Source organism: Tamandua tetradactyla, chromosome 1 (assembly GCF_023851605.1).
Source record: "Tamandua tetradactyla isolate mTamTet1 chromosome 1, mTamTet1.pri, whole genome shotgun sequence".
Classification (NCBI taxonomy): Eukaryota; Metazoa; Chordata; class Mammalia; order Pilosa; family Myrmecophagidae; genus Tamandua; species Tamandua tetradactyla.
Genome location: NC_135327.1, coordinates 106,831,459 through 106,854,317, shown reverse-complemented (window position 1 = coordinate 106,854,317; position 22,859 = coordinate 106,831,459). Strand labels below are relative to the sequence as shown.

Here is a 22,859-nt window from a genome sequence, read left to right as displayed (position 1 = left end):
ATATGCATAAAATCATGTAGTCTTTTAAAGTTTAGCAAATCTAAATTACATACTTTAGGTCAGAGTTTCACAAAAATTTACATTTCTTTAGGCTTTTCTTATAAAGTCGTAATTTTCTCTTTTTCTCAATAGTTTTTCCTTAATCTAAATGCATTTAATCTTCATTACAGTTTATTCTGCTTATGATTTAAAGTGAAAAAATTTATGTATATAGTGTTATGTAGATCCTAATTGTATTTATCCCAATTGCTACATGGCTTTAAATAAAAAAAGACATATATATATATGAGAGACATAAATTATTTAATAAAATGTTTAATAAATGAGATAGGACTTTTAGCTTCATTTTTTTCATAATCTTTCCCTTAATGAAATTTCACATTTATAAGAACAGAAAGTCCAGAAAGCAAAAATCAAAATCTAAGTAAGCCTAAATTGTATTAACTTTAATAGAGTGTTCTTTTATGTGTTAGTCTTGATGTTTCTTATGACAAAGTGTTATCCTTGATAAATTTTACTTTGACTAGTAACAAAATATCCCTATTTTTTATTGAGGTTTCCTTGTCAGTTTTAGCATTGACATTAGTCTAAAAGGTATTTCCAAAGTTCTTCACACCTGTTAATTACTTGTTTGGTTCTTTTGAGTAGGACATTTTTGTAGACTAGTCAAGTAACTCAGGAAGGCATTATGCATTTAAAAATAGCCTTTAGAAACAGCCCCTAGTCTGTTCTTCAGTGCTAGAGTAGAAAAAAAAGTGATGAATAAATGAAATTATTTTAAAGAAATAAGATAGTTCCAGCTGAGATAAGATATATATTTTAGATTGAAACAGGAGTTTACAAGAACTGGATTCTATTCTGGGTGTGATCCACAGGCCACTACACCCATCTGGGCCTGACATTTCTCATCTGTTAAATGAAAGGTTTAGCTATGCCTAAATTTCTATAGCTTTCTCAGTTTGGTGTCTCAGTAATTCTTCCATGTTGTCACAGACTAAAAGAAATCAGACTCAACAATTGCACTTAAGTGCAAGTTAAGTTCAAGATTACATATGTTTCTCCTAATAACTTAGTGGCTATTTGAAGAAATATATGTACCCTTTTAAAAAAACAATATTTTATTTTAGTCTTAACGGGATGTGTGTGTCTGATGGGTACTACATATCTTCCAAAACCCTGCAGTCAGGTTGGAAATCAACATCTTCATTTTCTGTCCCACATTGATTTTTCCAGTCCTTGCATTTTATCACAGCTAGTTACAACAGCCCATCTAGATATGATTTCATCGAGAGGAATGAGGAACCATTTAACGTTGGAGCTGTGAACCACCTCTTGCCAGGGGTTTACATGGTATCCAATTGTTGCTCAGTATCACTGAGTTTCCCTTGAAAATTTAAAATATTCCAAGATGGTACTCCCAGGGCACTGGGTACGGTTTGGGAAGCATGGGGTTATGCTCTCTAAAGTACGTTATACACCACAGAATATAAGTAAAAAAGATAATTCTGAAGGCCTGGAATAAAGAGCTGCAGGAATGAAGAGGAAGTGAAAATTCTACTTAGCGTCCTGATTGCATGAATCTCTTCCCCTGCCCACTACTCCCACAAGATGTCTCATTATGCTTCGGATCTCAGCTCAATCCTCTTCTAGGCAGCTTCCCCTAAGTCATATCTCCCAATTACACATTCTTATCGTGCTCGTACAACACTTATTATTATTGCAATTACGCATTTATTTGTGTATTATTTGATCAATTCTAGTTTCTCCGATTAGAATATAACACTGAGAGGGTTATCTCTGATATTTCCATTGTATCCCACAGCATCTGGCACTGGACACCTTGCTGAATGAAATCAAAGTACTGTGATAAAACAGGTTTCACATTCTTTTTTACCCCCTTTATTCTAAAACAACTGTTATCTATAAAAGTATTCCTGAAATTTACTTCTTTTTCTCAGTCTAACAGGAAAATGGAACCCAAACATAATCTGTATCTGAAACCTCAGAAAATAATCACAAAACTAATTAGAAGGATGGCGTTGCTTTGGATAAGGCAGTCAAATATTCATGAAGTCTTTTAAGCAAATTACTCATTATAAGAAAAAATCATATTACTATCCAAAAACTGCCTATGGAAACTTCAAAAATCTTAGGGGATGGCTACAAACCATACTTTTAGCTAAAAGAAATGCTTTCAATTTTTTGATGCACTCAGTTTGAGGTTACAAATTTACTTGTCGAAATGGCTTGAAGGCATTTGAACTATAGGAATAGATATGTGAGATGCCATTTAGGCATCCTAATCTGCATACCCTTCTCTGTGCCCACTATCTTGGCTAGCAGCACCTACAGAAATTGTGGATGCCAGCCTCGAGTGCGCTCTTACCCCCTATTTCTTTATCCTTTCTATCTTCATCTGTGTTTTTTCTCTTCTCTCCATCCCACCTGCTACTTGCCTGGACTTTTACTTCAACTATTTCAACAACTACCCAACTACTCTCTTTGATTCTAATCTTTATAATCCAGCTTTCATCTTCATCCCAGAGCAGTTTTCTAAAACACCAGAATGCAATCCCTTGCTAAATATATTTTAAAAGATTCCATTGCCTACAAAATAAATTTTAAACTCTTCATCAAAGCTTTATGAATTAATCCCCAAATCTCTGAACAGCATGCCCAGCTCCTCTCTCCCTCTGTCCCAATTAGAACAGACTGCTACTTATTCCCAACACTTCCTGCCCTAAGTGCTTCCCCATTTCCTTTCTTCCACTAACCTTACTGAAACCTGACCTTGGAATAAGTTATCCTGATATTATACTGAGAAGTGTGGAGACAAATTGTTAAAAAAAAAAAAAAACAACGAAGACGACAAAAAAAAAAAAAAAAAAAAAAAAAACCTGCTGCAAAAATTCCTAGCCTTCAAGTCTAAACTCAGAAGTGACCTTCTAAAGTCTTCCCAAGTAGAACAATTTAAGCAGTCCTACTGGTTATCTTTCAATTCACTGTAATTCTCAGTCAAAAGTTACTCTTTCTCAAACAGGTGAAGTTAAACTCACTATTTGATATCGTGTAGCTACAGAAAGCTTGGCTACACGTAACTTGTTGTCACACCCTTTCCCCACCTGGAAATAGGTCCACAGAGGAAACCTCTTCTTGACCTCACCAAAATGGCAACTGAAGGGCGTCATTGCGTCTGACGTCATTACGCTCAGGAGGGTGGGGACCCTCCAGGGAAAGAGCCTGACAGGGAGGAGTCGAGGCTGGCAGGGCGGGACCGCGATGGGAGGGGCGGCGGCCGTGAGGGGTCTCAGGCCTTCTGCTCTCCTGCCAGCGCGCGCCACTGGAAGCGGCGCGGGCAGAGTGCGCTGGACGCTTGGTACCGACGGCGAGCCCAGACCCGCGAGCTGAAGGTAGGGGCAGCCGAGCGGCCGAGCGGAAGCTGGTGACCACCGGGACTGGCGGCTGGCGCCGGATTCCGCGGGCGGGGAAGCCCCGGAGCAGCGCGGCGGCGCCTGTTCTCACCCGCGGGGGCGCGGAGCCGGTCACGGGGCGCGGCGGCACCGCGCACGACCCAGGCCAGGCACCCAAGCAGCTGGCCCGGGCTCCTCCTGCGCCCGGGCTGTCTCACCTGCGGCCGCCCCGCCCACGCCGGTATAGGCGGCACCTGCGCCCCTCGCCCCGCGCGCCAGGCCCGGGCGCCCCGCGCTGCCGCGGCGCACCTGGAAGCGCCAGGGCTGCGGGAGCCGCGGGGCACCTGGAAAGGCCGGGGCTGTGGGAGCCGCGGCTCGCCTGGAAGGGCCTGGGCTGCGGGAGCCGCGGCTCACCTGGAAGCTCCCGGGCTGCGGGAGCCGAGGCGCACTTGGAAGGGTCCGGGCTGCTGGAGTCGCGGCGCACCTAGAAGGGCCCGGGCTGCGGGAGCCGAGGCGCACCTGGAAGGGTCTGGGCTGCTGGAGCCGCCGCACACCTGGAAGCGCCGGGGCTGCGGGAGCCGAGGCCCCAGCTTCCGCGCGGGAGGACGCAGGTGGAGCCGGCGCGTCTTCTCGGAATCCAGCGCGGGCGGCCGGCTCGCCCGGAGCAACGCGGGGCGCAAGGACGTCGGAGGGCCGCCGCTGGCCGGGCACCATGAACGGCAACAGCGCCAACATCACCTATGCCAGTCGCAAGCGGCGAAAACCGGTGCAGAAAACGTGAGTGTTCGGGGCGGCATCCTCGGGGGAGTGGGGGTGGAGGGGGCTGGAAGGCGCGTGGGGTCCGGCTGGCACCTCTGGGAGGGGCCCGCCCCCACACCCCCGCGTTTCGGGCGTTAGGTGGTATTTCCAACACAGCCGATAGAATCCAGATTTGAAGGTCGGTCGAGAGACTCGGACTTTTTAAATTTTTAATTAAGTTAAGAAATTGTCCCTTCTGACACCAGTGCCGAGCCCACCCACACCCCACCCCTTCACAGCTCTATTCTCCCTTCTGCGGTCCCAATTTGTGGACAGCTCTGGCCTTCCCTGTGCTGCTGGTGGATTAGCTAGCATAAATCTGCTCGAAATCCTCTTCTTATTTTAATGTCCGCATCGGTTAGAGAAGACGACTGTCATAATTCCCAATCTTGGAAAAGACAGACATCTGGGTAGGGCGAGGAGTTTTAAAGAGCTTAAAACGTGCCGTTTTGAAGCTGATTTTAGGGGGCTAGAGCGTCTGGGTTTCTGTTGAGCAGTTTTATTTATTTGATTGTCATTTTGTAGCGTCCAGCGTGCCTATAGATAGGTAAAGAGAGTAGTAAGGTTTGGTGTCAGGTGTGAGTGGTGCAATGGGGAATTGAATTCGTAGTCACGTTTTTGGGAAGCTTTGCCATCACTTGTGAGGTGCATTTGCAGTCTGTAAAGTGAAATATATGGAGCTGTATTTAAGAGAGTCGTTTTCATTCTTAGTACCTTCCTCTAGTTCCCTTTCTTCCCTACCTCCAAGCTTTTTCAATTCTAGTAGAGTGATTCCAGACTTGGATGGGAGTCATGGGAAGCGGCATATTTGTATGAGATGGCAAGTACTTTAAAATAGTGTTTAAAAAAAAATTGCGACAGATTTCCTTTTATCAGTTTCCAGTGTCGATTCCTAATTATAATCTGAGTTACTTTAATTCATCTATATTTTAAAATTTTTTATAAACTATTTTAAAAGCCCATTAAACGTCTGTTCAGTACATCAAAAATATGTATTTTGTTTAAAACTTTAGTTGGTAATGCCAATAGAGAAATAACAGTTTAAGATTTGCATTTGAAACTAATTATTGGTTGAAGATTTCATCATTCTAAAGTTTTAATTTCCTCTTAGATTTTCTGTGATCTTAGTGCCTCAAATCTAGACAAAGAAATTGGCATTAACAAAGGATATTGGACCGTCTATAAATAGACTGATTAAAATCCAAAAGTCTTATTTATCCTCTGTGTCTGACATTAGGTATATTGCTGAGTCAGCAGTTACTGTCTGGGTTACAGAACAGCGCATTTTGTGAAATAGCTTCTTATGTAAAATTATTTGTCCAATTTAACTTTGTTCTTGATGATTAAGTTTGGAAATATCCAAAATGCCTGTCCATGAGGCTGCTAATATAATACCATCCTTAGCTTATCATATAATAGAGTATCATGAGTTTTATGTGTGTGATCAGAAAATCTGACAGACTCCCTGATGGATTTTTAAGATATGAATTTCAGTCAGTGTGTTACAGAATGACACACCTGGCTTATTATTATTGTTATTAAATGCCTTAATTTTATATTCATTATGGAAGGCAACGTTATTAATTTATAGTTAATATTTTATTAGTTTTCCTTTTGTATTAATTTTTCCTTTTACTTGTATAATATGGACGCTTTATTATAATCTCCTAATATTTAACATACTTCCTAAGACTTTACTATACCTTATTTAGTAATTTCTTGTAATTCAGTATAACTAAAGCATTTTTCCTCATTCACCCTCATTTAGTTAGTATAGATGGCTGTCAGATCTTTACTGAACATCATGCATTACTTCTAATCATATGAATGCCTTAAAATATCATTTATTAAGGAAAGCCTAGTGCTAGCATTTACATGCTCAAGTGAAATGGTTTGCAAACTTCTACCTAGATGAAAAAGTTAACTTTATAATGGAGTTAATCAAAGGGAACTTTGATTTAGGAGTGAGGCCATTAAACCTAATCCTAAGTTTAATGTAATTTTTTTAGTTAAATTATTAGTTTGTGGCTAATGGGGTGTAAAACGTGTCAGCATTCCCACAGAAAAAATCCATCTTGTTCGGCTGACAATACTCTCCAGATCTTCTTAGCTTTGACTCCTTAAGTGATAACCATTTTACTTTTCTTGCATAGAAAATATGTTGTTTAGCACAATTATAAGACTGTTGAAAAACAGTTATTTAAATTTACAGTTCCATAAAATTTGGGGATAGAGTAAGAGACATAATTTTATCCTGAAGCTCTTCCAGCCTTCAATTCAATTTATTAAACAAAATAAACTCCCCCTAGTGGCAGGTCTAACATGGACAATTACCTTTATTAGTAGGAAATACATTTTAAGTGTGTTTAATTTAATCCTATTAAAGTATCTTTTACGTTGTAGATATTCAATAAATGTTTCTTTTCTCTTTGGAGTAGTGGTAATTAGGGAATTGAAGGGTCAGAAGCAAAGTTGAAGAAAGCATCTGATTCATGTTCCTGCCTTCACAAAGAAATTTTCAAAGAGAACCTCAGTAATAGATTGTCCTGTAGCTTTCCGTAGAACATTATTCCAATACTAATAACCTTGCTTGTTTTATTGAGTTTGGAGATAAAGGTGTTATTTATTTATTGTTTATTTTGTTTCATGAAGTCCACTATTGAATATAAATAGAACCAGCTTTTCTACTGTGATATTAACTCAGGACATATTTCTGAATTTCTGAAGATTTATTAATACAGGAAAAGTTTTAGTGGTACTTCAAACTACCATATTTCTAGAAAGTTAGTCCTGAATATTCACAAATAATAGGTGTTCAATAATGACATCTATACTGCATCTACACAAAAAATGAGTATTAGCAGTACTATCCAGGATAGCCATCATGAAGTACCAGAACTGGAAATAACTTCTGAACTTTAGCTGATCCTTTACTAAAATGCAAAGTGATGAAAACTTTTACTTTGTTAACATAATAATGTAAAAGCTTTGCTTTTCTTGCCATTCTTACTAAATTGCTGTCCATTCTCTTTAAATATCATGAATTTCATATGTATAATACTAACTCAGTAAATTAAAATTATGTTGTGTTTTACTGAAAAATGTTTCATATAAATGCAGTATGATGACATTTTAAAGCTAGAAACTAAAAGGATACGTCTTTTCAGTTATATAATTATCATTTTTCTTTCAAATAGTATTTTTAAAATAGATACAGTGGCTATGGACATTCCTGCCTATTGGAACTTTGAAATGAAGTAAATCTGAAGGCGTTATTTAATTATAGGTAACACTTACGAGAAATAAGTGGCAAAACGAGGAAATGGTGAAGTGTAAATTGAAAGAGCCCTGGGTCTGTACTAAGAGGTGAGCTTTCCTGTCTGGGCTCTTGGTAGCTCTCGGCCAGTCCCTGAATCAGTAAAGCAGTTCAGCACTGTCAATCTCACAGGTAAAATTAGTAACACTAAAGTATTATAAAACCTGTAAAGACTGCTAAAGATATAAATGCATCAGAAGCACAAATTCTATTCTTTAAATACTTTTAGCTTATCTTATTGCAGAAACAACCAATTCTCCTGTGAGACAGTAAGAGGCAGTATATGATTATGTTCTCAACCACGAGTATGCTGAAATGTGCTACTTCAGTGATGAATAAATTTACATAGCACATGTTTCCTAATATTGATCTATTTAATTAAAACACTTTCTTAGAAATAAATACCGCGCAAATCTTAAACTTACCAACATTACCTTTCTGTTTCTATACTTTTTTTTTTCTGCTTCCATACTTTTAAAAATTGATTTATTACATCGTGGTTTAATATAACAAAAGCTAGCATTCCTTAGTACTTGGATGCAAGCATCATGTCCAGTACTTTGCAGACATCAGTTTATTTCATTACTTCTAAAATTAATACTTGAGCTTTATGCATAGAGACTTGTGGCTCAGTTTCAAAATTGCTCCGTTAACAAATGAAAAAGCTGAGATTGGGCATTTGATCCTCAGTCTCTTGGGATCCACAGTTGCCCCCCGGGGAACACGTTTTAGCAGAGTGTGTGCTGCACACACATTATGGTCCGTATGGTCCACCATTTCCTCTCAAATAGTTAATGCTCTTGCTAAAATAAATTTTCCCATTCCCCATGCATGATTTGTACTTGCTCACCTCCTTTAGAATATTGTTCTTAATGACTACATAGTATTCCATTCTGTTTGTGTGTGTGTATATATATATATTTTAGGCTAATATATATTATATATATGTTATATATATTATGCTCTGAGGCATGGTGTTCAGATTGCCCTATACCAAATTTGCCAACTTACATTCCCATTCATGGTCTGCAGAAGTGCCTATGTCCTTGTAGTTTTGCACGAAAGAAATCATTAAATGTTAATTTCATAGAGGGAAAACCACAGAGTAGCTAATTGAATTAGTATACTGGGAGTGTGTGTGTGGCAGTAGTATGTGTGTTTGCAGATTTTCCTAGTTGAGGTGTTCTTTACGTATTGCTGTGCCTTCTATTTTTCAATCTTTCTTTAGGTTTTTTTTCCCCCATTTTTGATTGGTATATTGTTTAAAAAGTGTATCCCTATTACATAATATATGCACACTAAAAAAAGTCAAAGTATACAAAGGAGCTCTCAATAAAGGAGGCACCCTCACCCAGCTCAATTCTTCTATTCACTGTCAGCTATGTTTTCTAACTTTTAAGTAGTATGTACATAGTACTGTCTTGAATTTAGCATACTAGGAATTATCTGCTATCTTATTTTGGTAAAGGATTTTAACTCTCTTTTTTCTCTTCACCTTTTTCCATCCTCTAAATACAATTTTAACACAATTTTGGATTAAATTCAAATTCAATGTTTTATTATTTTTAACTATGTAAAGTAATACAGTGATTATACTTTCCTTCCTTTTCTCTGCTAAGTTGCTGATTTCTTTTCTACCTGCTATCCATCTTCATATTTCTTTGCTCCTCTAGGGTTAACCATCTCCTAGATCAGTTGAAGGCAGAGTTTGTGTTTCTGTCTTTGGTTTCTTTGTTTTCAGGTGATTTTCTGGAAGAGGCGTGTGTTTGCAGAAAGTGATTACTATCTTGAAAACAGAACTACTTGTCTAGAACTGATATAGATGCCACATCTCCATGACACCTTCCCTCATGACCTGACCTATACATTTAGTCCTTTCTTTCCTTACTCAAGCATTTTGATTAAATCACTTTTCTAGCATGTACATTATAGAGCAGTTCATTATGCTTGATTTTGTCTTGTTATAGAAAATATCTCCCCCTAGTACGAAAGATCAGTTCTTTAAAGATGAGACGATCTTTTGCCTTTGTAGCCACATGAGCTTCCTAGTGCCTTGCACATGGAAGGTATTTGAGAAATATTTATTAAGTTAGCAGTTGACCAAAGCTTAAAATTTTCCTGGTAATGTTTTAGTGATTTTGGTATAGCAGCTAAACCGTGTGCGAGTTTAAGGGGAAATACCAAAAAAAAAAAGTGCATGCACAAGAGGGGAAAACGGGAGACTCTTGATGATCTTCCCAGGATTATGGAAATAGCAGTGATTTCTAGGGCATATTTTATTTTTCTGGTTTTCACTGTTAATTTCTTGTGTAAGCAGCTCCACGGTAAATCCTTAGGTAAACATGAAAAAAGAAGCGATCACAACTGTGGAGCATCAGCAGGAGAGTGGCAGAAGAATTCTGACTCCTTAAGAGTAACTTCCAATCAGAGTTCTCAGAGATTTTTGTATTCCCCTTTTGCCTCATACAGGAAAATATAAGTGCCAGCTATATTCAGCCTCATAATGAAATCTGATCTCATTTTCACCGTGTATTACCTCTCCAAATATTACATTAAGCATATAGTTTATGTCTTGAAACTTTCAAGCGTTCATATTCAGAGATAAATGAGGTGTGCACTGGAGCAAGGGGTCTTCCCAGACAAAGTAGGAATAGGTTTAAAAGTTGGGCTTAATTGGATCCTGGAAATAAGAATGATTGAGTCTGGGACATGTTGAGCTTCATGTGCCTGGAGGAATACCCGGTACAGTGGCTGGAGGGAAGTCTGTCTTATCATTGGTAGAAAGGTTGAGTCAGTGTGAGTAGATTAAGTCATCCAGAGGAAAAAGGCTCCCAAGCAGACGCAGTACTGTGATAGTAATCTTTTTAGAAAATGTCACTTTAGTCTCACAGAATTACTGAAGCTATATCTGCATGTGGTTTTGAGCTTTCATGATAAATATATAAAATATAAACATTTACAAGTATGTTAATTTGTAATTAATATGGATTGTTAATTTCTTCAACTTTGCTTCAAAACATTGGGCACAACTGATGAGCCTAACAGAATTTTAGACAGAGATATTAGAATGGCTTTAAAGATTGCATTCAGACCTGCATTGGACATGCTCTTGGGCCTGTTACCACCAGTACTTAAGCGTGCAGGGCCTCTAAAACAGAGGTATGGCATGCAGTCGGCTAGAGCCTTGGTTTCACAACAGTTTTTATTTGCAGGTTGAGACAGGACTTTTGAGGATAAGGTTTAAAATACAAACAAATAGCTCCTTTGCTTGATCAACATCTTACATTCTCTCTATTTCAGGAGATGTCTGAACTCCAGATCTCCCAAATTCAATCTTACAAGGATATTTATTTATATTTCTAATGTATTTATTTAATAGAAGTTTTTCAGTGTATTTTAGCATAGATTTAAAGATAACATAAAAGTAAAAGTGCTAGCATAATCCAAGTCAGGTGTAATTGATGTGGAATTATTCTTTATTTTTAATTATTCTGCACATCTTCAATATGTATGGATATGTATGAAATATTTTCATAAAGTAATTTTAAATTACTTTAAATTTAAAATTTAAATTAATTTCACACAGAGTCAAATCTGTCAGTTTAAGCTTAAACAATCTGGCATTTTAAAAGCTTCATGTCCAATGGAAATACATGATAGATTTGAATTGCCATGTGCAGTGGGTACTTGTTAGGCCTGACTTTTATTTAATCCCTCTGACTTTCTCTGGTGACTTCTGAAGTGTTCTGCCCTAGTTCTTTTCTTGTCTATGTGACCATTTCGCCTCTGTTATCTTTGCATGCCTCTTCCTCAACCTAAATATTATTACTGGTGTCTGTTGTCAAGCCGCTTTTCTCCCTGTTTAATGTACCTTCTATCAGGAAATTTAGTTGTTATCCTAGGCTACAAACCTCAGAGTCATTTGCAGCCTCTCCTTACTCAACATTTCCCTCTTCCTTACTTCCTATATCCAGTCAGTTGCCAAGTCAGTTTAGTTCAGTGAACATTTGGGTCTGGCTATTTACCAAGACATTTGATGAGCACTAAGGTACTATGCTTAAATAGCTCTTCCAGCCAGCCCTTTCTTACTGTCCTTACTACTTCTCCCTTTGGTCAGGCTCTCATCAGTCCTTTTCTGGATGCTCCTTATCAGCAAATACTGCGAGTCCACACTGTGCTGAGTATTGCGCTGGGGTTACAAAGATGGTAAAGTTTACATAGTGATAAAAGAGACAGGTATATGCAATATAGGTTACATAATGCGCTTGACTTATGGAAATTTGATCTCATGTTAAATATTCCATAAGTACATAGTAATTGCATTAGAGATGTGAACAGTTTTGCATTATGTAAAGAAACATTGTCATCTAGTGCCAAGGTACATTTTGCAAAGAACCGTGGCACAGACAGGTAGCAATGCCGCAAGAAGGAATGCAGAAATTCCTTTAAGCCTTCTTTCTCGGGTTTGTTATGGTTATCTTTTCTTTGTGTCATAACTTTTGTTTCAGTGTTTATGGTACTGCCTTCTCTCCAGTGCTGTATAATCATTGTTGAAAAGCTATCAAGACTGAAGGGCCAATTGTAAATGCATTTTAAATTTATGCATAATATTATTTGCATAGAATAGTCCATAATAGAATGCTTGTATAGGACATTTGTATAAGATACAGAAGTAGTATAGAGGAGGGAGTATTTAATTCATTGTGAGATAAATAGTAAGGCTTTACCAATAGGATCTACAATTATCCCTTCCACATCACTGGGGCTAGGGACATGGTGCCCCTGCCATCTTGAAAATTGCACAAAATTGTGTGTGTGTGTATTTCAGGGAATTCCCTAGCTGCCTCACCCGTTACTTTTATATTACGTAGGCTAAAGCTTTTTAAAAAATTTTCAAACCAGCCTTTACTGGCCTGAATATCTGTAGGGGTACACCCTTCATGTTCATTTTCCTTTAGGAACTTCTTTAAGGACTTAGCCTTTTCTTGTATGATGCCAGAGTCTATAGGAAATGTTTTTTATATAACAATCCTGCACCCAAAAGAATGTTGCACTTTCAGCCTGAGAGATGTGGATTTTGTGGTTTATACAAATGTTTTGCAGTTGAGCTATACGTGCAGCAGTGGCTTCATGGATTTAACCTCTTTTATCCTGATGCACCTTATGGAAGACTCATTAATGCTGTAATGGTAGCTTCTGAAACACCCCCCGCCCCAAATTCCTATCTAATTTCTTATGCCAACATGCAATATACTGAAACTATGATGGGAAAGTCATGACATGGAAGGAATAACTACTTGTGCAGGGCTTTGAAGGGAGTGGGCAGGACAAGGCAGTACTAGGCAGTAACCTTTATGAAAAAGCCATAGTATATGGCGATAACTCTTAAATAATTTCTTAGCTTTGGAGTAGAAAGGACAAGGAGGACTTTGAGTGGAGGAAATGAGGAGTAAATAGGGGTTAAAAACACCATGAAGGGTTTTGTGTGCTGGGCTAAGGAATGTGAACTATTGGGAGCTACTGAAAGGTTTTAATCAGAGGAGTAACATAGGTGTATATTTTAGAAAGAAGTCACTGGGGGTGGAATCCTAACTTAGTGTGATCTGGCCTTCATTCCAGCCTCTTCATCACTGTCAGCTTAGTAAAACACAGACTGATCGTGGAAAGTCCCAGCTCAAAACTTAAGATGACGTCCAGATACCAAAGTCCAATCTTTTTTCTAACCATTTTGTTAAGGAAATTGGTGTTCCTTCTATCTTGAACATTTTTTCTTCAGACACCCATATGTTTCACTCCTTCATTTTATTCATGTCTGTAGTGTCACATATCATCAGAGAGACCTTCCCTGGCTCCCATATCAAAGCCAGCATCCCTGCCACTCTTTAGTTCCTTGCTTTGCTTGATTTTTTCTCTTATCACTCACTAACCTTGAGAAGTTTTATTTCTGTATCCTCTAACTGGGATGTAAGCTCCATGAAAGCAGGGACTTTGTATGTTGTTGGGTTCACTGATAAATATTTTGTGCCAGGCACATGGTAGATATTTAGTAAATATTTATTGAGAGGGCAGACTTTGCCCATCTCCTCCCACTTTTAGCTTGCGCTTTGCCCTGCAGACAGGGGACTTCTCATCGGTTCATTTCCCATCATTCCTCTTGAAATCCTGGTCATCTTTCAAGATCCATCTCAGATATCATCTTTTTAGTAAAATATTTTTTTCAATAATTGCTCCCTCTACTTACCTTCCATACCTGTTTTTAAATATTTAGTAGAAGAGTATTTACCTGGGCTGTCTAGGACATGATGGATGCAAATAAGTGTCTGTGCTACCATAGTGAATTAGTGTGGCAGGCAGGCATTATAGGGAAAAGTGGAAATTCAGTTGGACAGTTGGAGAAATGAGTTAGGTGTGAGTTGTATTTGATTATTGGGAGAAATAGCTGGAGAAACAGCCACCAGTATCTCTTAAGTGCACATTATATAAATGATTTGGAGAAAGTATCTGTTGAATTTAATTTTGTGTATATGTCACTTTACCAGTTTACTACTCTTATTTGTGTGTGCACATAAGGAACATGAACTGTTGTAGAGAAGAGTAGACATAGATAAGTTCTAAAGAAAATGCTTTTTAGGGACTGTATAAAAAGCATATTGAAATTCCACATTTTTTCACCTTTTTGTATAAAATATTACTTTTCCACATATAAATTGAGAACATCAATTATCTAGAAATGCTTTCATTGAAATAAATTAATGAAATTATAGCCAAGCCAATTTCTACTTTATAAAATTTAATTTGAATTGTCAAAAATGTCTATGTTAAGAATACTTTGGATAACGATTTTTCTGGCTGTTGTAAAGATGGAGAGGCATGGTGTAAAAATTACTTTGACTTTCAAATATCTTCCCCATTTACAGTTTAGCAGAGTATATGATGATCTGTAAAATTACATTAAATAAGGATTTTTCTCCTTTGAGTCCTGGCTAACATGTTTATGTCAAGTTGCCCAGTTTCTCATTACTGAACTCATGTTTTCCTATATACATGCCTTTTCTATCAGGTAGATGAAAAGCATTCTAAATTTGGGGGTTTCATGAGCTTTCTGATTGAGATAGAAAGTATGAAAGCTAATAATTAAAGCAATATTACTACCCAATCATAAAAGCAAAATTTGCCAGTAATCACAATTTACTCTGATATTTATCAATCAACAAAAAAATAAAGTCAGATTCATTCTTATTTTAATGTTGGAGGAAGGCATTAGATGGCTGGGGGATCCAGGAGTCAGAAGAGTTTTGGGAATTCATCACTGATGGGATGAAAGTATATAAATATAGGAGGCTGGAGGCGATGGAGATATACTTTTATTTAGGGTTGTTTTTATTTATCTTGTTAACATAAATGAGGCTGAGATGCTTCTTGTCAAAGATGGCAAAGGAAGCATAATTTTCACATATTTTATTTCAGATTTTTTTAAACTTCCCCTAGCAATGACTACCTGTATTTGAGGAATAAAGAATCCTAGAAGATTTTTTAAATTGGGAATTTCTATACTATAAATGTACAAATGAAAAAGTAAGCATTTTCATAAGATGTAGTCAACATTTTCCTATGACATGTTTATAAGCTTTTTATTAAAACCATTATGAAGAATTCTTTCCCTTCCTTTTTTCTTGATATATGAAAGGGAGATTTTGAAGGGTTTAAGTATACTTGAAGTAGATTTTAAATGTTTGTTTTACTAGAGAAGTATTTGAAGTGACCTTTTAATGCAATAGAAATTTTTACTTTATATGTTTTGATGGATTTTTATGATTTTTTTTGCTTTTCAGAATAAAACCAGTCCCAGCTGAAGGAATTAAATCAAACCCTTCCAAGAGACACAGAGACCGACTTAACACAGAATTGGACCGTTTGGCTAGCCTGCTGCCTTTTCCACAAGATATTATTAATAAGCTGGACAAACTGTCAGTTCTTAGGCTCAGTGTTAGTTACCTGAGAGCCAAGAATTTCTTTGATGGTAAGACATAAGAATTTTATTTTCCTACCATGAATTTTAAAATACTTATACAAATATAGCTGTTTCTATGTTGAAAATTGCAAAAATTAGCTATATACAGAATAAGAAGTTTTTAAGTTTATTGCTATGTAGTAACACTTAAGTGGCAAGCTAAATTTATAACGATTCTTAAAACAAGTTTTCCAGTTCATTCATCAAAACAAATGCAGCCACTTAAATAAGGTGTCTTTCTTTGAAAATAATGTACTTGGAAGCTATGCTCATGGTAAGTATGCTGAATTACAGTTTTCTTTCTCCTTCCATATCAAAATTTTAGTCTCCCCCCTCCTCCTTACCCCACCTCTCCCTCTCTTCCTCTACCCCTGACCCCCTTCCCTCTCCTCTCTGCTTCCCCCTCCCCCTTCCCTCCCCATCCCCCCACCTCTCTCTTTTATAGGATACTACCAGGGGGAAAGAATAAAATATGTTAACTGCTAAGATAGATATATCATTGCTGAATTTACTTCAACATGCTCATATAGATAGGTCATTTCATTTATCCTTTCAAAAACCTGTGCTTTTCTAGTCTTTCATATTTACTATATATTTACTCCAGGAAAATGTCATCAAAACATTTTTTCTGGGAAAGAGCACTGCAGTATAGGAGTCAGTAGAACTGGATTTCAGCCTCCGTGGTGGCATTGACAAACTGTGTGGCCTCAACCAAACCATTTCGTATCTTTGTACCTCAGTTCACTCAGCTGTAAAGTTAAGGATTTGTCACCTTTTATTCATATAGTAATTCAAAATCATGAACTATTTTAAATGGACGTTATTGTTTGAAAATGATTTCTCATGTAAAATAATTCTTTGATTTATCTTTTATCTATTTATAGGTCAGGAATAGACTTTTCAAGGAAATGCTCAGTCTTTTAAAAATGTTCTATTTTACAAACCATAGTAAAGGTATTGATGATAACAATCTTAGTGCCTTATATCAGTTCTTCTCAACCTTGAACGTGCTTACAGATCACATAGAGATCTTGTGAAGATGCAGACTCTTATTCAGAAGGTTTGGGTGTAACCAGAGGTTTTTCCCTTTCTAACAAGCTCTCAGTTGATGCTGATTCTGCTGACCTAGACCCTAGGAACAACCTGGAAAACACATTTGCAGATGCCTGAATTTGTCATTTGTGTTTAGATTATTTATAAATATATAATAAATATAAATATTTTTATATATAAATCTTTAGGCTTATCTTTAAACGATTCAATATGTATAGGCTGACCATCATTATATTTGATTATTTGCTTGCTTGTACATTCATTTTGGACAAAAGTTACAGCTTAATATTCTCTATAGATTAAATCTGTATGCATTGATTTAAGGGTAGTAATTTCAGGGAAAATTATGTATTTAAAGGTTTTACAGGAGACTACATTTTCTGATATATTTTTAAAGTCTTTGAATTTTCAGTTTTCATCTATACCAACCCCTTCATCTTGGAGATGAGTTATGCAGTACTCAGTGTTTGTGTGTGTGTGTATTATATAGTCATTTTTTGATGTATCTACAACTGGAACCTTGGTTTCTGAATTACGTATATCGTTTTTCCTGAACTTATCTCAATTATTTCTCTTTTCTGGGAATGCTTGTATTGCAGAGCCCTGAGTGCTAAATCAGCGGTTCTTAAAATCTGGTTCCCAGACAGACACATTAGCAGTGCCTGGGTCCCTACCTCATACCTTGGTGTCAAACATCCTGGTTGTGGGGCTCAGTACATACTGAAGTTTGGGAATTGCTGTGGATTGTAATAACCTTGATCTCATGCTCAGCTTTATGGAATGCTACCCTGGTCCTCAGGAGACTCTTATTTATTTATGTGCCATGGCGGTGGATTCCCTGACTATAAGACAAGGTCTCTGCCTTTGGACAGTTTACATTCCAGAAGCCAGGGAGGCATTATTCCCTGATTCGGGTAAATATTTATTGACTTGAGTCATTTTACCTTTCCATTTCCTGCCCCTCTGTCCTGGGAAATGAAACTCTATGTGCTTAAAAGTAGAAAAATGTTTAAGTTGTCCTCTGTTTAGACGTAGTGGAGTAGAACCAAAGCTGCTTAGAGAGTAGCTAGTGTGGTCGTAAGCACTAGCTGTAATTATTGTCTTCTAAGCAGAAATACATATGTATGTACAAACGTTTTCATACACACACATATAATATCTGCTTAATATGGATATTTAGTACGTATTTATATGTATATAAATACATATTTTGTACCTATGTATCCTATTACTCAATACTTCATAGCCTACCTTATAAAAAATGTCATAGTTTAGCAAGGCTCATCAAGGTATTTTTACTTGTTAAAATTTTTTTCTCAGCTCATCATTAGTGAATTATATCTTTTTTTTATTTTAGTTTAGTGTAGTTGACAATGTGTATTGTCCCTCAGTTATGTTATCTTTAATTAATTTTTGATCCTTAATATATAACTGCTTTTTAAACTTCAACATGCATAAGAATTACATGGAAAACTTGTTAAAGTGCATATTCCGGGGCACACCCTCGTATGCTGATTCTGTAGGTTCTATGTAGAATCTAAGAATCTGTATTTTAACAGGCATTCTAGAGGAATCAGAGGTAGTAATTTAATCTGGCTGTGATTATTCCCTGAATTATTTATAAAGGATTGTTTTCCTGGCCTTTCAGGATAAATCAAAATGCACAAAATTTTAAGAAAATTATAGGTGTCTTTGCTTGGATTTTTGTAGAGTACTTGTACTCTAGACCTTCTCAGGTTGTTCAGTACAGAAACATAGTGTTAGAATAAAGGTGAAGGAAATGATCTTTGGTCTGGAAGGCAATACAACGTTTTGAGAACACAGAATAAAATTTTGAAGGTAACCCTTAAATAACCTAAACAATTGTTAGATGCAAAAGAGGAGCCACGGAGCATGATGACAGTAATTAGGATTTTTGTGTGCAGTTAGAACCACTCTCCCACTATTAGGAAAACAGTATAGTGGAGTGAAGGGAAGCGCTGAGTGAATAACAGGATGCAAACAGGGGGTGTGTGAATTCCTGCGGAAAGAACAATATAAACGAGTAATCATACAATCTCGTTAGAAAGGAAACTCAAGTTTTACTGTAACAATAGATATTTTTCCAAGAAAATACATCTATTCATTGCAAGTTTAAATAATCTAATTTGGTGGATCTTCTTAAACTTTGGAAGAATGAATATACTCCTTTGACTATCTGAAAGGCAACACAAGTTTTTAAAGTACCATGTTAATATTTTTCCATTTCTTATTAATCCAAACATTTTTAAATATAAATGAATAGGGTTTAGTCTTATTTTAGTTATAGTAAAGTTAGAAGCAGTTTCTTTTCAATTTCAATTTCATTATTTTATAAAAACTTTTGTAATTAAAGATTATGCTTTATTTTAAACTTGTTCAGGTACAGAATACACAAGGAAGAAGGAAAGTTTCTGCCCTCTAATTGCACAAGGTCTAGTGAGAGAGCTAGACTCGGATCTGTGTCAAGTAGAGGATGTGAAATCCTTAAAGAAAAGTACCTATTAAATGTTTATAATACAGACTTAATGAGAATTTTCAAGGGAGTAGGAAGATGGGCAGTTTTACTATTAATTTTGATTTCAACTGAAGAAATGAGGAATTTTGTGTGAATTCTTAATCTTGGAAACTCTTGCGCTGTAGAATGTTATGAGTAATAAAGCTGAGAGAATTTTCATTTTGAATTCTGCGTTCATGCTACAGCCGAAGTGAGCATTACAAAAATTTTAGCTTTTATAGTGTTTTATTTTTCTTTATGGTTCTTATCTGTGCCAAGTATTGCTTATTTTTCTCACTAGGATGGAAACTCCTTAGGAATAATTTTGTTTACTGCTATATGTCAAGTACCTAGAACAAAGCCTGTTACATAGTAGGCATTCAATAAATATGTATTGAACTGGTTTCATTAACTTATATCTGGAAAATAATATAAAATTCATGTTTAATATTCTAGATTATGTTTAGAAATGTGATTCTAGAGCTAGGTTTAAGATTGAGCAATATTTTGCTTTTTACTGATAAATCTTTCAGTTAACAGCTATTTGTCAATTTTTTTTACAGTGTGTATAAATATATAGCTGTTAAGTTTTTGTTTGATTGAATCACAGCAGTAAGATACATTAAGTAGTCTCTGATTCATTGGTTGGATCATAGTGTTGAAGGACTCAAATGTCAGAGCTATATCCAACTTTTTTGAGTCACCTTGTATCAACTATACCTTTTCTCAATCCTTTCAGTACTGCCCTTTAAGTCCTCTAGCCAAACTTTTTGCTCCTTTGCCATCCCTTTACATTTTATTATCTTGTTCCTGGGCCATTGGTATTCAGAGGATATAAAAGGATATAGGAAACTTGTTCAGTTTGTACTTCCCAGCAGTCTGGCGTTCTTGTTACGTGTTTTATTTTTGTCAGTGTAGGTGGGATGTATAGACGGACTCTGGATGGAAAAATCACTGACTCTGTAAATGTAATAAATTTAAAAAATTCAGAGTGAAGTGATACTTTATTTTGGGTATTCTGCAAAATGGACACATTTTTGACATGTTTCAGTATTAATAATATACTATAATATATTGGTAACAATAACAGAGTAAAAACAATAGATTTTTTTTTATATTCAGTTTCCTCAGTAATATTGCTTTAGTGTGTTACCTTCTATTCCTTCCAGGCTTATTTTTATTTTTAAGCACTTCTCTAAATTAAGAATCCATAAAATATTTCTGTATAGTCTATTCTGTTTTTAGTAAATCAATAACACAAAAAAAAATCCAAAATTGCTGTGTAATGCCTACAATTAAACCTAGTAAAGTACTCTTTTTGCCTCTCAGTATGGCTTAAATCAAAGTAAAGGGAAGCCTGGGAACAAGTGGAGTGATCCGGTAGAGCTAGGATCTGACAAGTCAGTGTTGACTTATGTCCTAGAAATACAAAGGCTGAACACCTTTGCTCAGAGTCCCTAAAATCTTTGAGCTTTATGTTCACAGCTTTTCACCGAATTCCAGAATGTTAAGATTAAACTCTCCCACTGAAATTTTTTTTAAAGGATGTAAAGGATAGAACCTAATCACAGAATGAGTGTTAGACTCAAATATTACATTTGAGATTGAAATTTTTGAAAAAGCTTAAATAACTTAGTGACTATGATCAGTAGGAGACGAGGATTTGGATGGTTGTATTTTTAATCTTTGAAATAGTTGAAGTTAAGGAAAATAAGTTTTTCCTTAACTGTGTCTTACATTTGTCTCTCTTAATGTCAGGATAAGGCAGTGAACATTGAGTTTGTTGACAAATCTGACCAATGTGCTAAAGTTTTATTCATAGTAAGGATAATTTTCAGCGTATCATATGAATTAGATTTCCTTATCACTTCTTGAAGTACCATATTAAATTTTGTGTTGCAATCAGTCTGCCTCTTGACAGCAATCCCCAAAATTAAAAATTTGGAAATGACTATCCAATTTTTTATTCATTTAGTTAAAAATATCTAATGAGGTAAAAAAAAGACCATAAATAGTTTTCTGGGAGAAAATAGTAAGGTTCATATACATGAAGCATTTATTAATTAAAACATCTACAATAAATATTGTACCTTTAAAAAAATCATCGACTGTTGTACATCCTCCATTAGTTCCTCAGTTATGGGTTACTTCATATGACCACTTTATCATTGAGATGAAATTTAGTTTGTGGACAGGGAGATTTGGAAACAAGGGAAAGCTGATTTTATCTAGGTTATCAGAAAGTCTAAGAGAACTGAGTTTAACGGTCTGAGTTCCTAATTCCAAATTCCTGCATTTGCAGCTGTCATAGGGATTACTTTTCTGGTAACGTTTAAAACTAGGTAATATAGGGGGATTCTGAACCTTGAATCACTGTGTATGCTTAAAATAATCACTGTTTTTTAAGTGAAATATTATTTACATGTTGGAATATTTTAAATCCAGTAAGTCTAAAAAGCTGTGAGAGGAATTTACGGCATATTGAGATAATCTAACATTTGTTTGATCTCATGGTTAATCATGGATCTTTGTTGACTTTGTTTTAAATTAAAAATTTTATGTGCTTTTTTCCTGGGCTTCCTTTTGCAATGCTTTTAACAATTCATCTCCAGTTCATCAGGTTTTTCAAAAGAGAGCTTTTGTGTTTATTCATCTTCAGCTGTACATTTCTCTAGATTTCGATCTTCTTTTGGTGTCCATTAGCCAGAACATTCATTAGTCTTGAAAAAAAAGTGTGTGTGTATATAACAAGAATCAGCTTGATCAAGCAGTAAAAAATAAGTAAAGGCCTTTTAAGAGTTGATGTTTTATAAAGGTTAATGTATTTGTATGTCTGCTTTTTCATTCTTGAGAATTCTGGAACTGATTTCATTTGCTTTGCAATAATTCTCAAATTGCTATATGCCAAATAATTTACAAAAGTTGCAGATATCTTAACTTCCAACATAAAATTCATTAGATTCAATGAATAAATTTATATTTAAGGTATGGTTTTATAATTGAACACTTTTCATCTTTGAGTGTTTTTGTTTGCCTTAAGTATTTACAACAATGTAGTGATGTCTATCCGAAATTCAGGCTGAACCTAAGCTTATTGCAAGATTGATTGTGTATTTTGTTTCTTTCCTGTCTGTTAAACTTATTGATTTAATGGGTTTTCTCTTTGATTGTTACCTAGAGTTCCATGGTTCTGTGGTCTTTAGTGCTTGCCCATGGACAGATCTAGTTGTTTGTCACTTTGTGCCTTTAGCTTTTATTTATTTATTTTTTTTCACATAGGCAGGCACCAGGAATCGAACCTGGATGTCCAGCATGGCAGGTGAGAACTCTGCCACTGAGCCACCATTGCCTGCCCTATTTATTTATTTTAAGAAGACTATCATTAAATTAATATTAAAGCTAGTCAACTCACAGCAAATTTCCCTTCTTTTAATTTTCAAATATAGACTTATAAATCTTGTGTGTTAAATCTTTTAATCTTTTGTTAGACTTCATGATCTGGTTAATGGAATATATAACATTTTCATGCTATAGAGTTTTAAAACTGTATATTCACATATATAGCAAAATAAATGAATTGCTTTAAGGTCTGTAAAGAAACGGTGTCATTGCCACTAACCATTTTTACTAAGTAATCATATTTATGTATTATTTTCAAATCTTGCTGTTACAGACTTTTACTTTTTTGATTAATCAGTACTTTAATCAGGAGCTCAAACTCATTTATTTGCTCATATTGGAGATTTAAATTTGGGG

At 36.1% G+C, this 22,859-nt stretch overlaps 1 protein-coding gene and 1 long non-coding RNA gene across 3 annotated transcripts in view; one reads left to right on the top strand and one right to left on the bottom strand.

The window, feature by feature from the left end:
* Positions 1-3,907: 3,907 nt before the first annotated feature.
* Positions 3,908-22,859, top strand: part of AHR (aryl hydrocarbon receptor) — a 48,244-nt gene continuing 29,292 nt past the window's right edge. Inside the window, exons 1-2 of the mRNA XM_077122347.1 lie at positions 3,908-4,187; positions 15,357-15,544. Of these exons, the coding sequence (XP_076978462.1) occupies positions 4,123-4,187; positions 15,357-15,544 (253 nt within the window). The 5' untranslated portion in view covers positions 3,908-4,122. The remainder of the gene's footprint in view (positions 4,188-15,356; positions 15,545-22,859) is intronic.
* LOC143651557 (uncharacterized) overlaps positions 16,426-22,859 on the bottom strand; it is a 32,239-nt gene continuing 25,805 nt past the window's right edge. The window contains exon 5 of one of the 2 annotated variants that reach the window (XR_013160039.1): positions 16,426-16,678. This is a non-coding gene — a long non-coding RNA (uncharacterized LOC143651557). Of the gene's footprint in view, positions 16,679-18,606; positions 18,786-22,859 lie in introns of those variants that run through there. The other variant, XR_013160040.1, reaches the window with a different exon arrangement.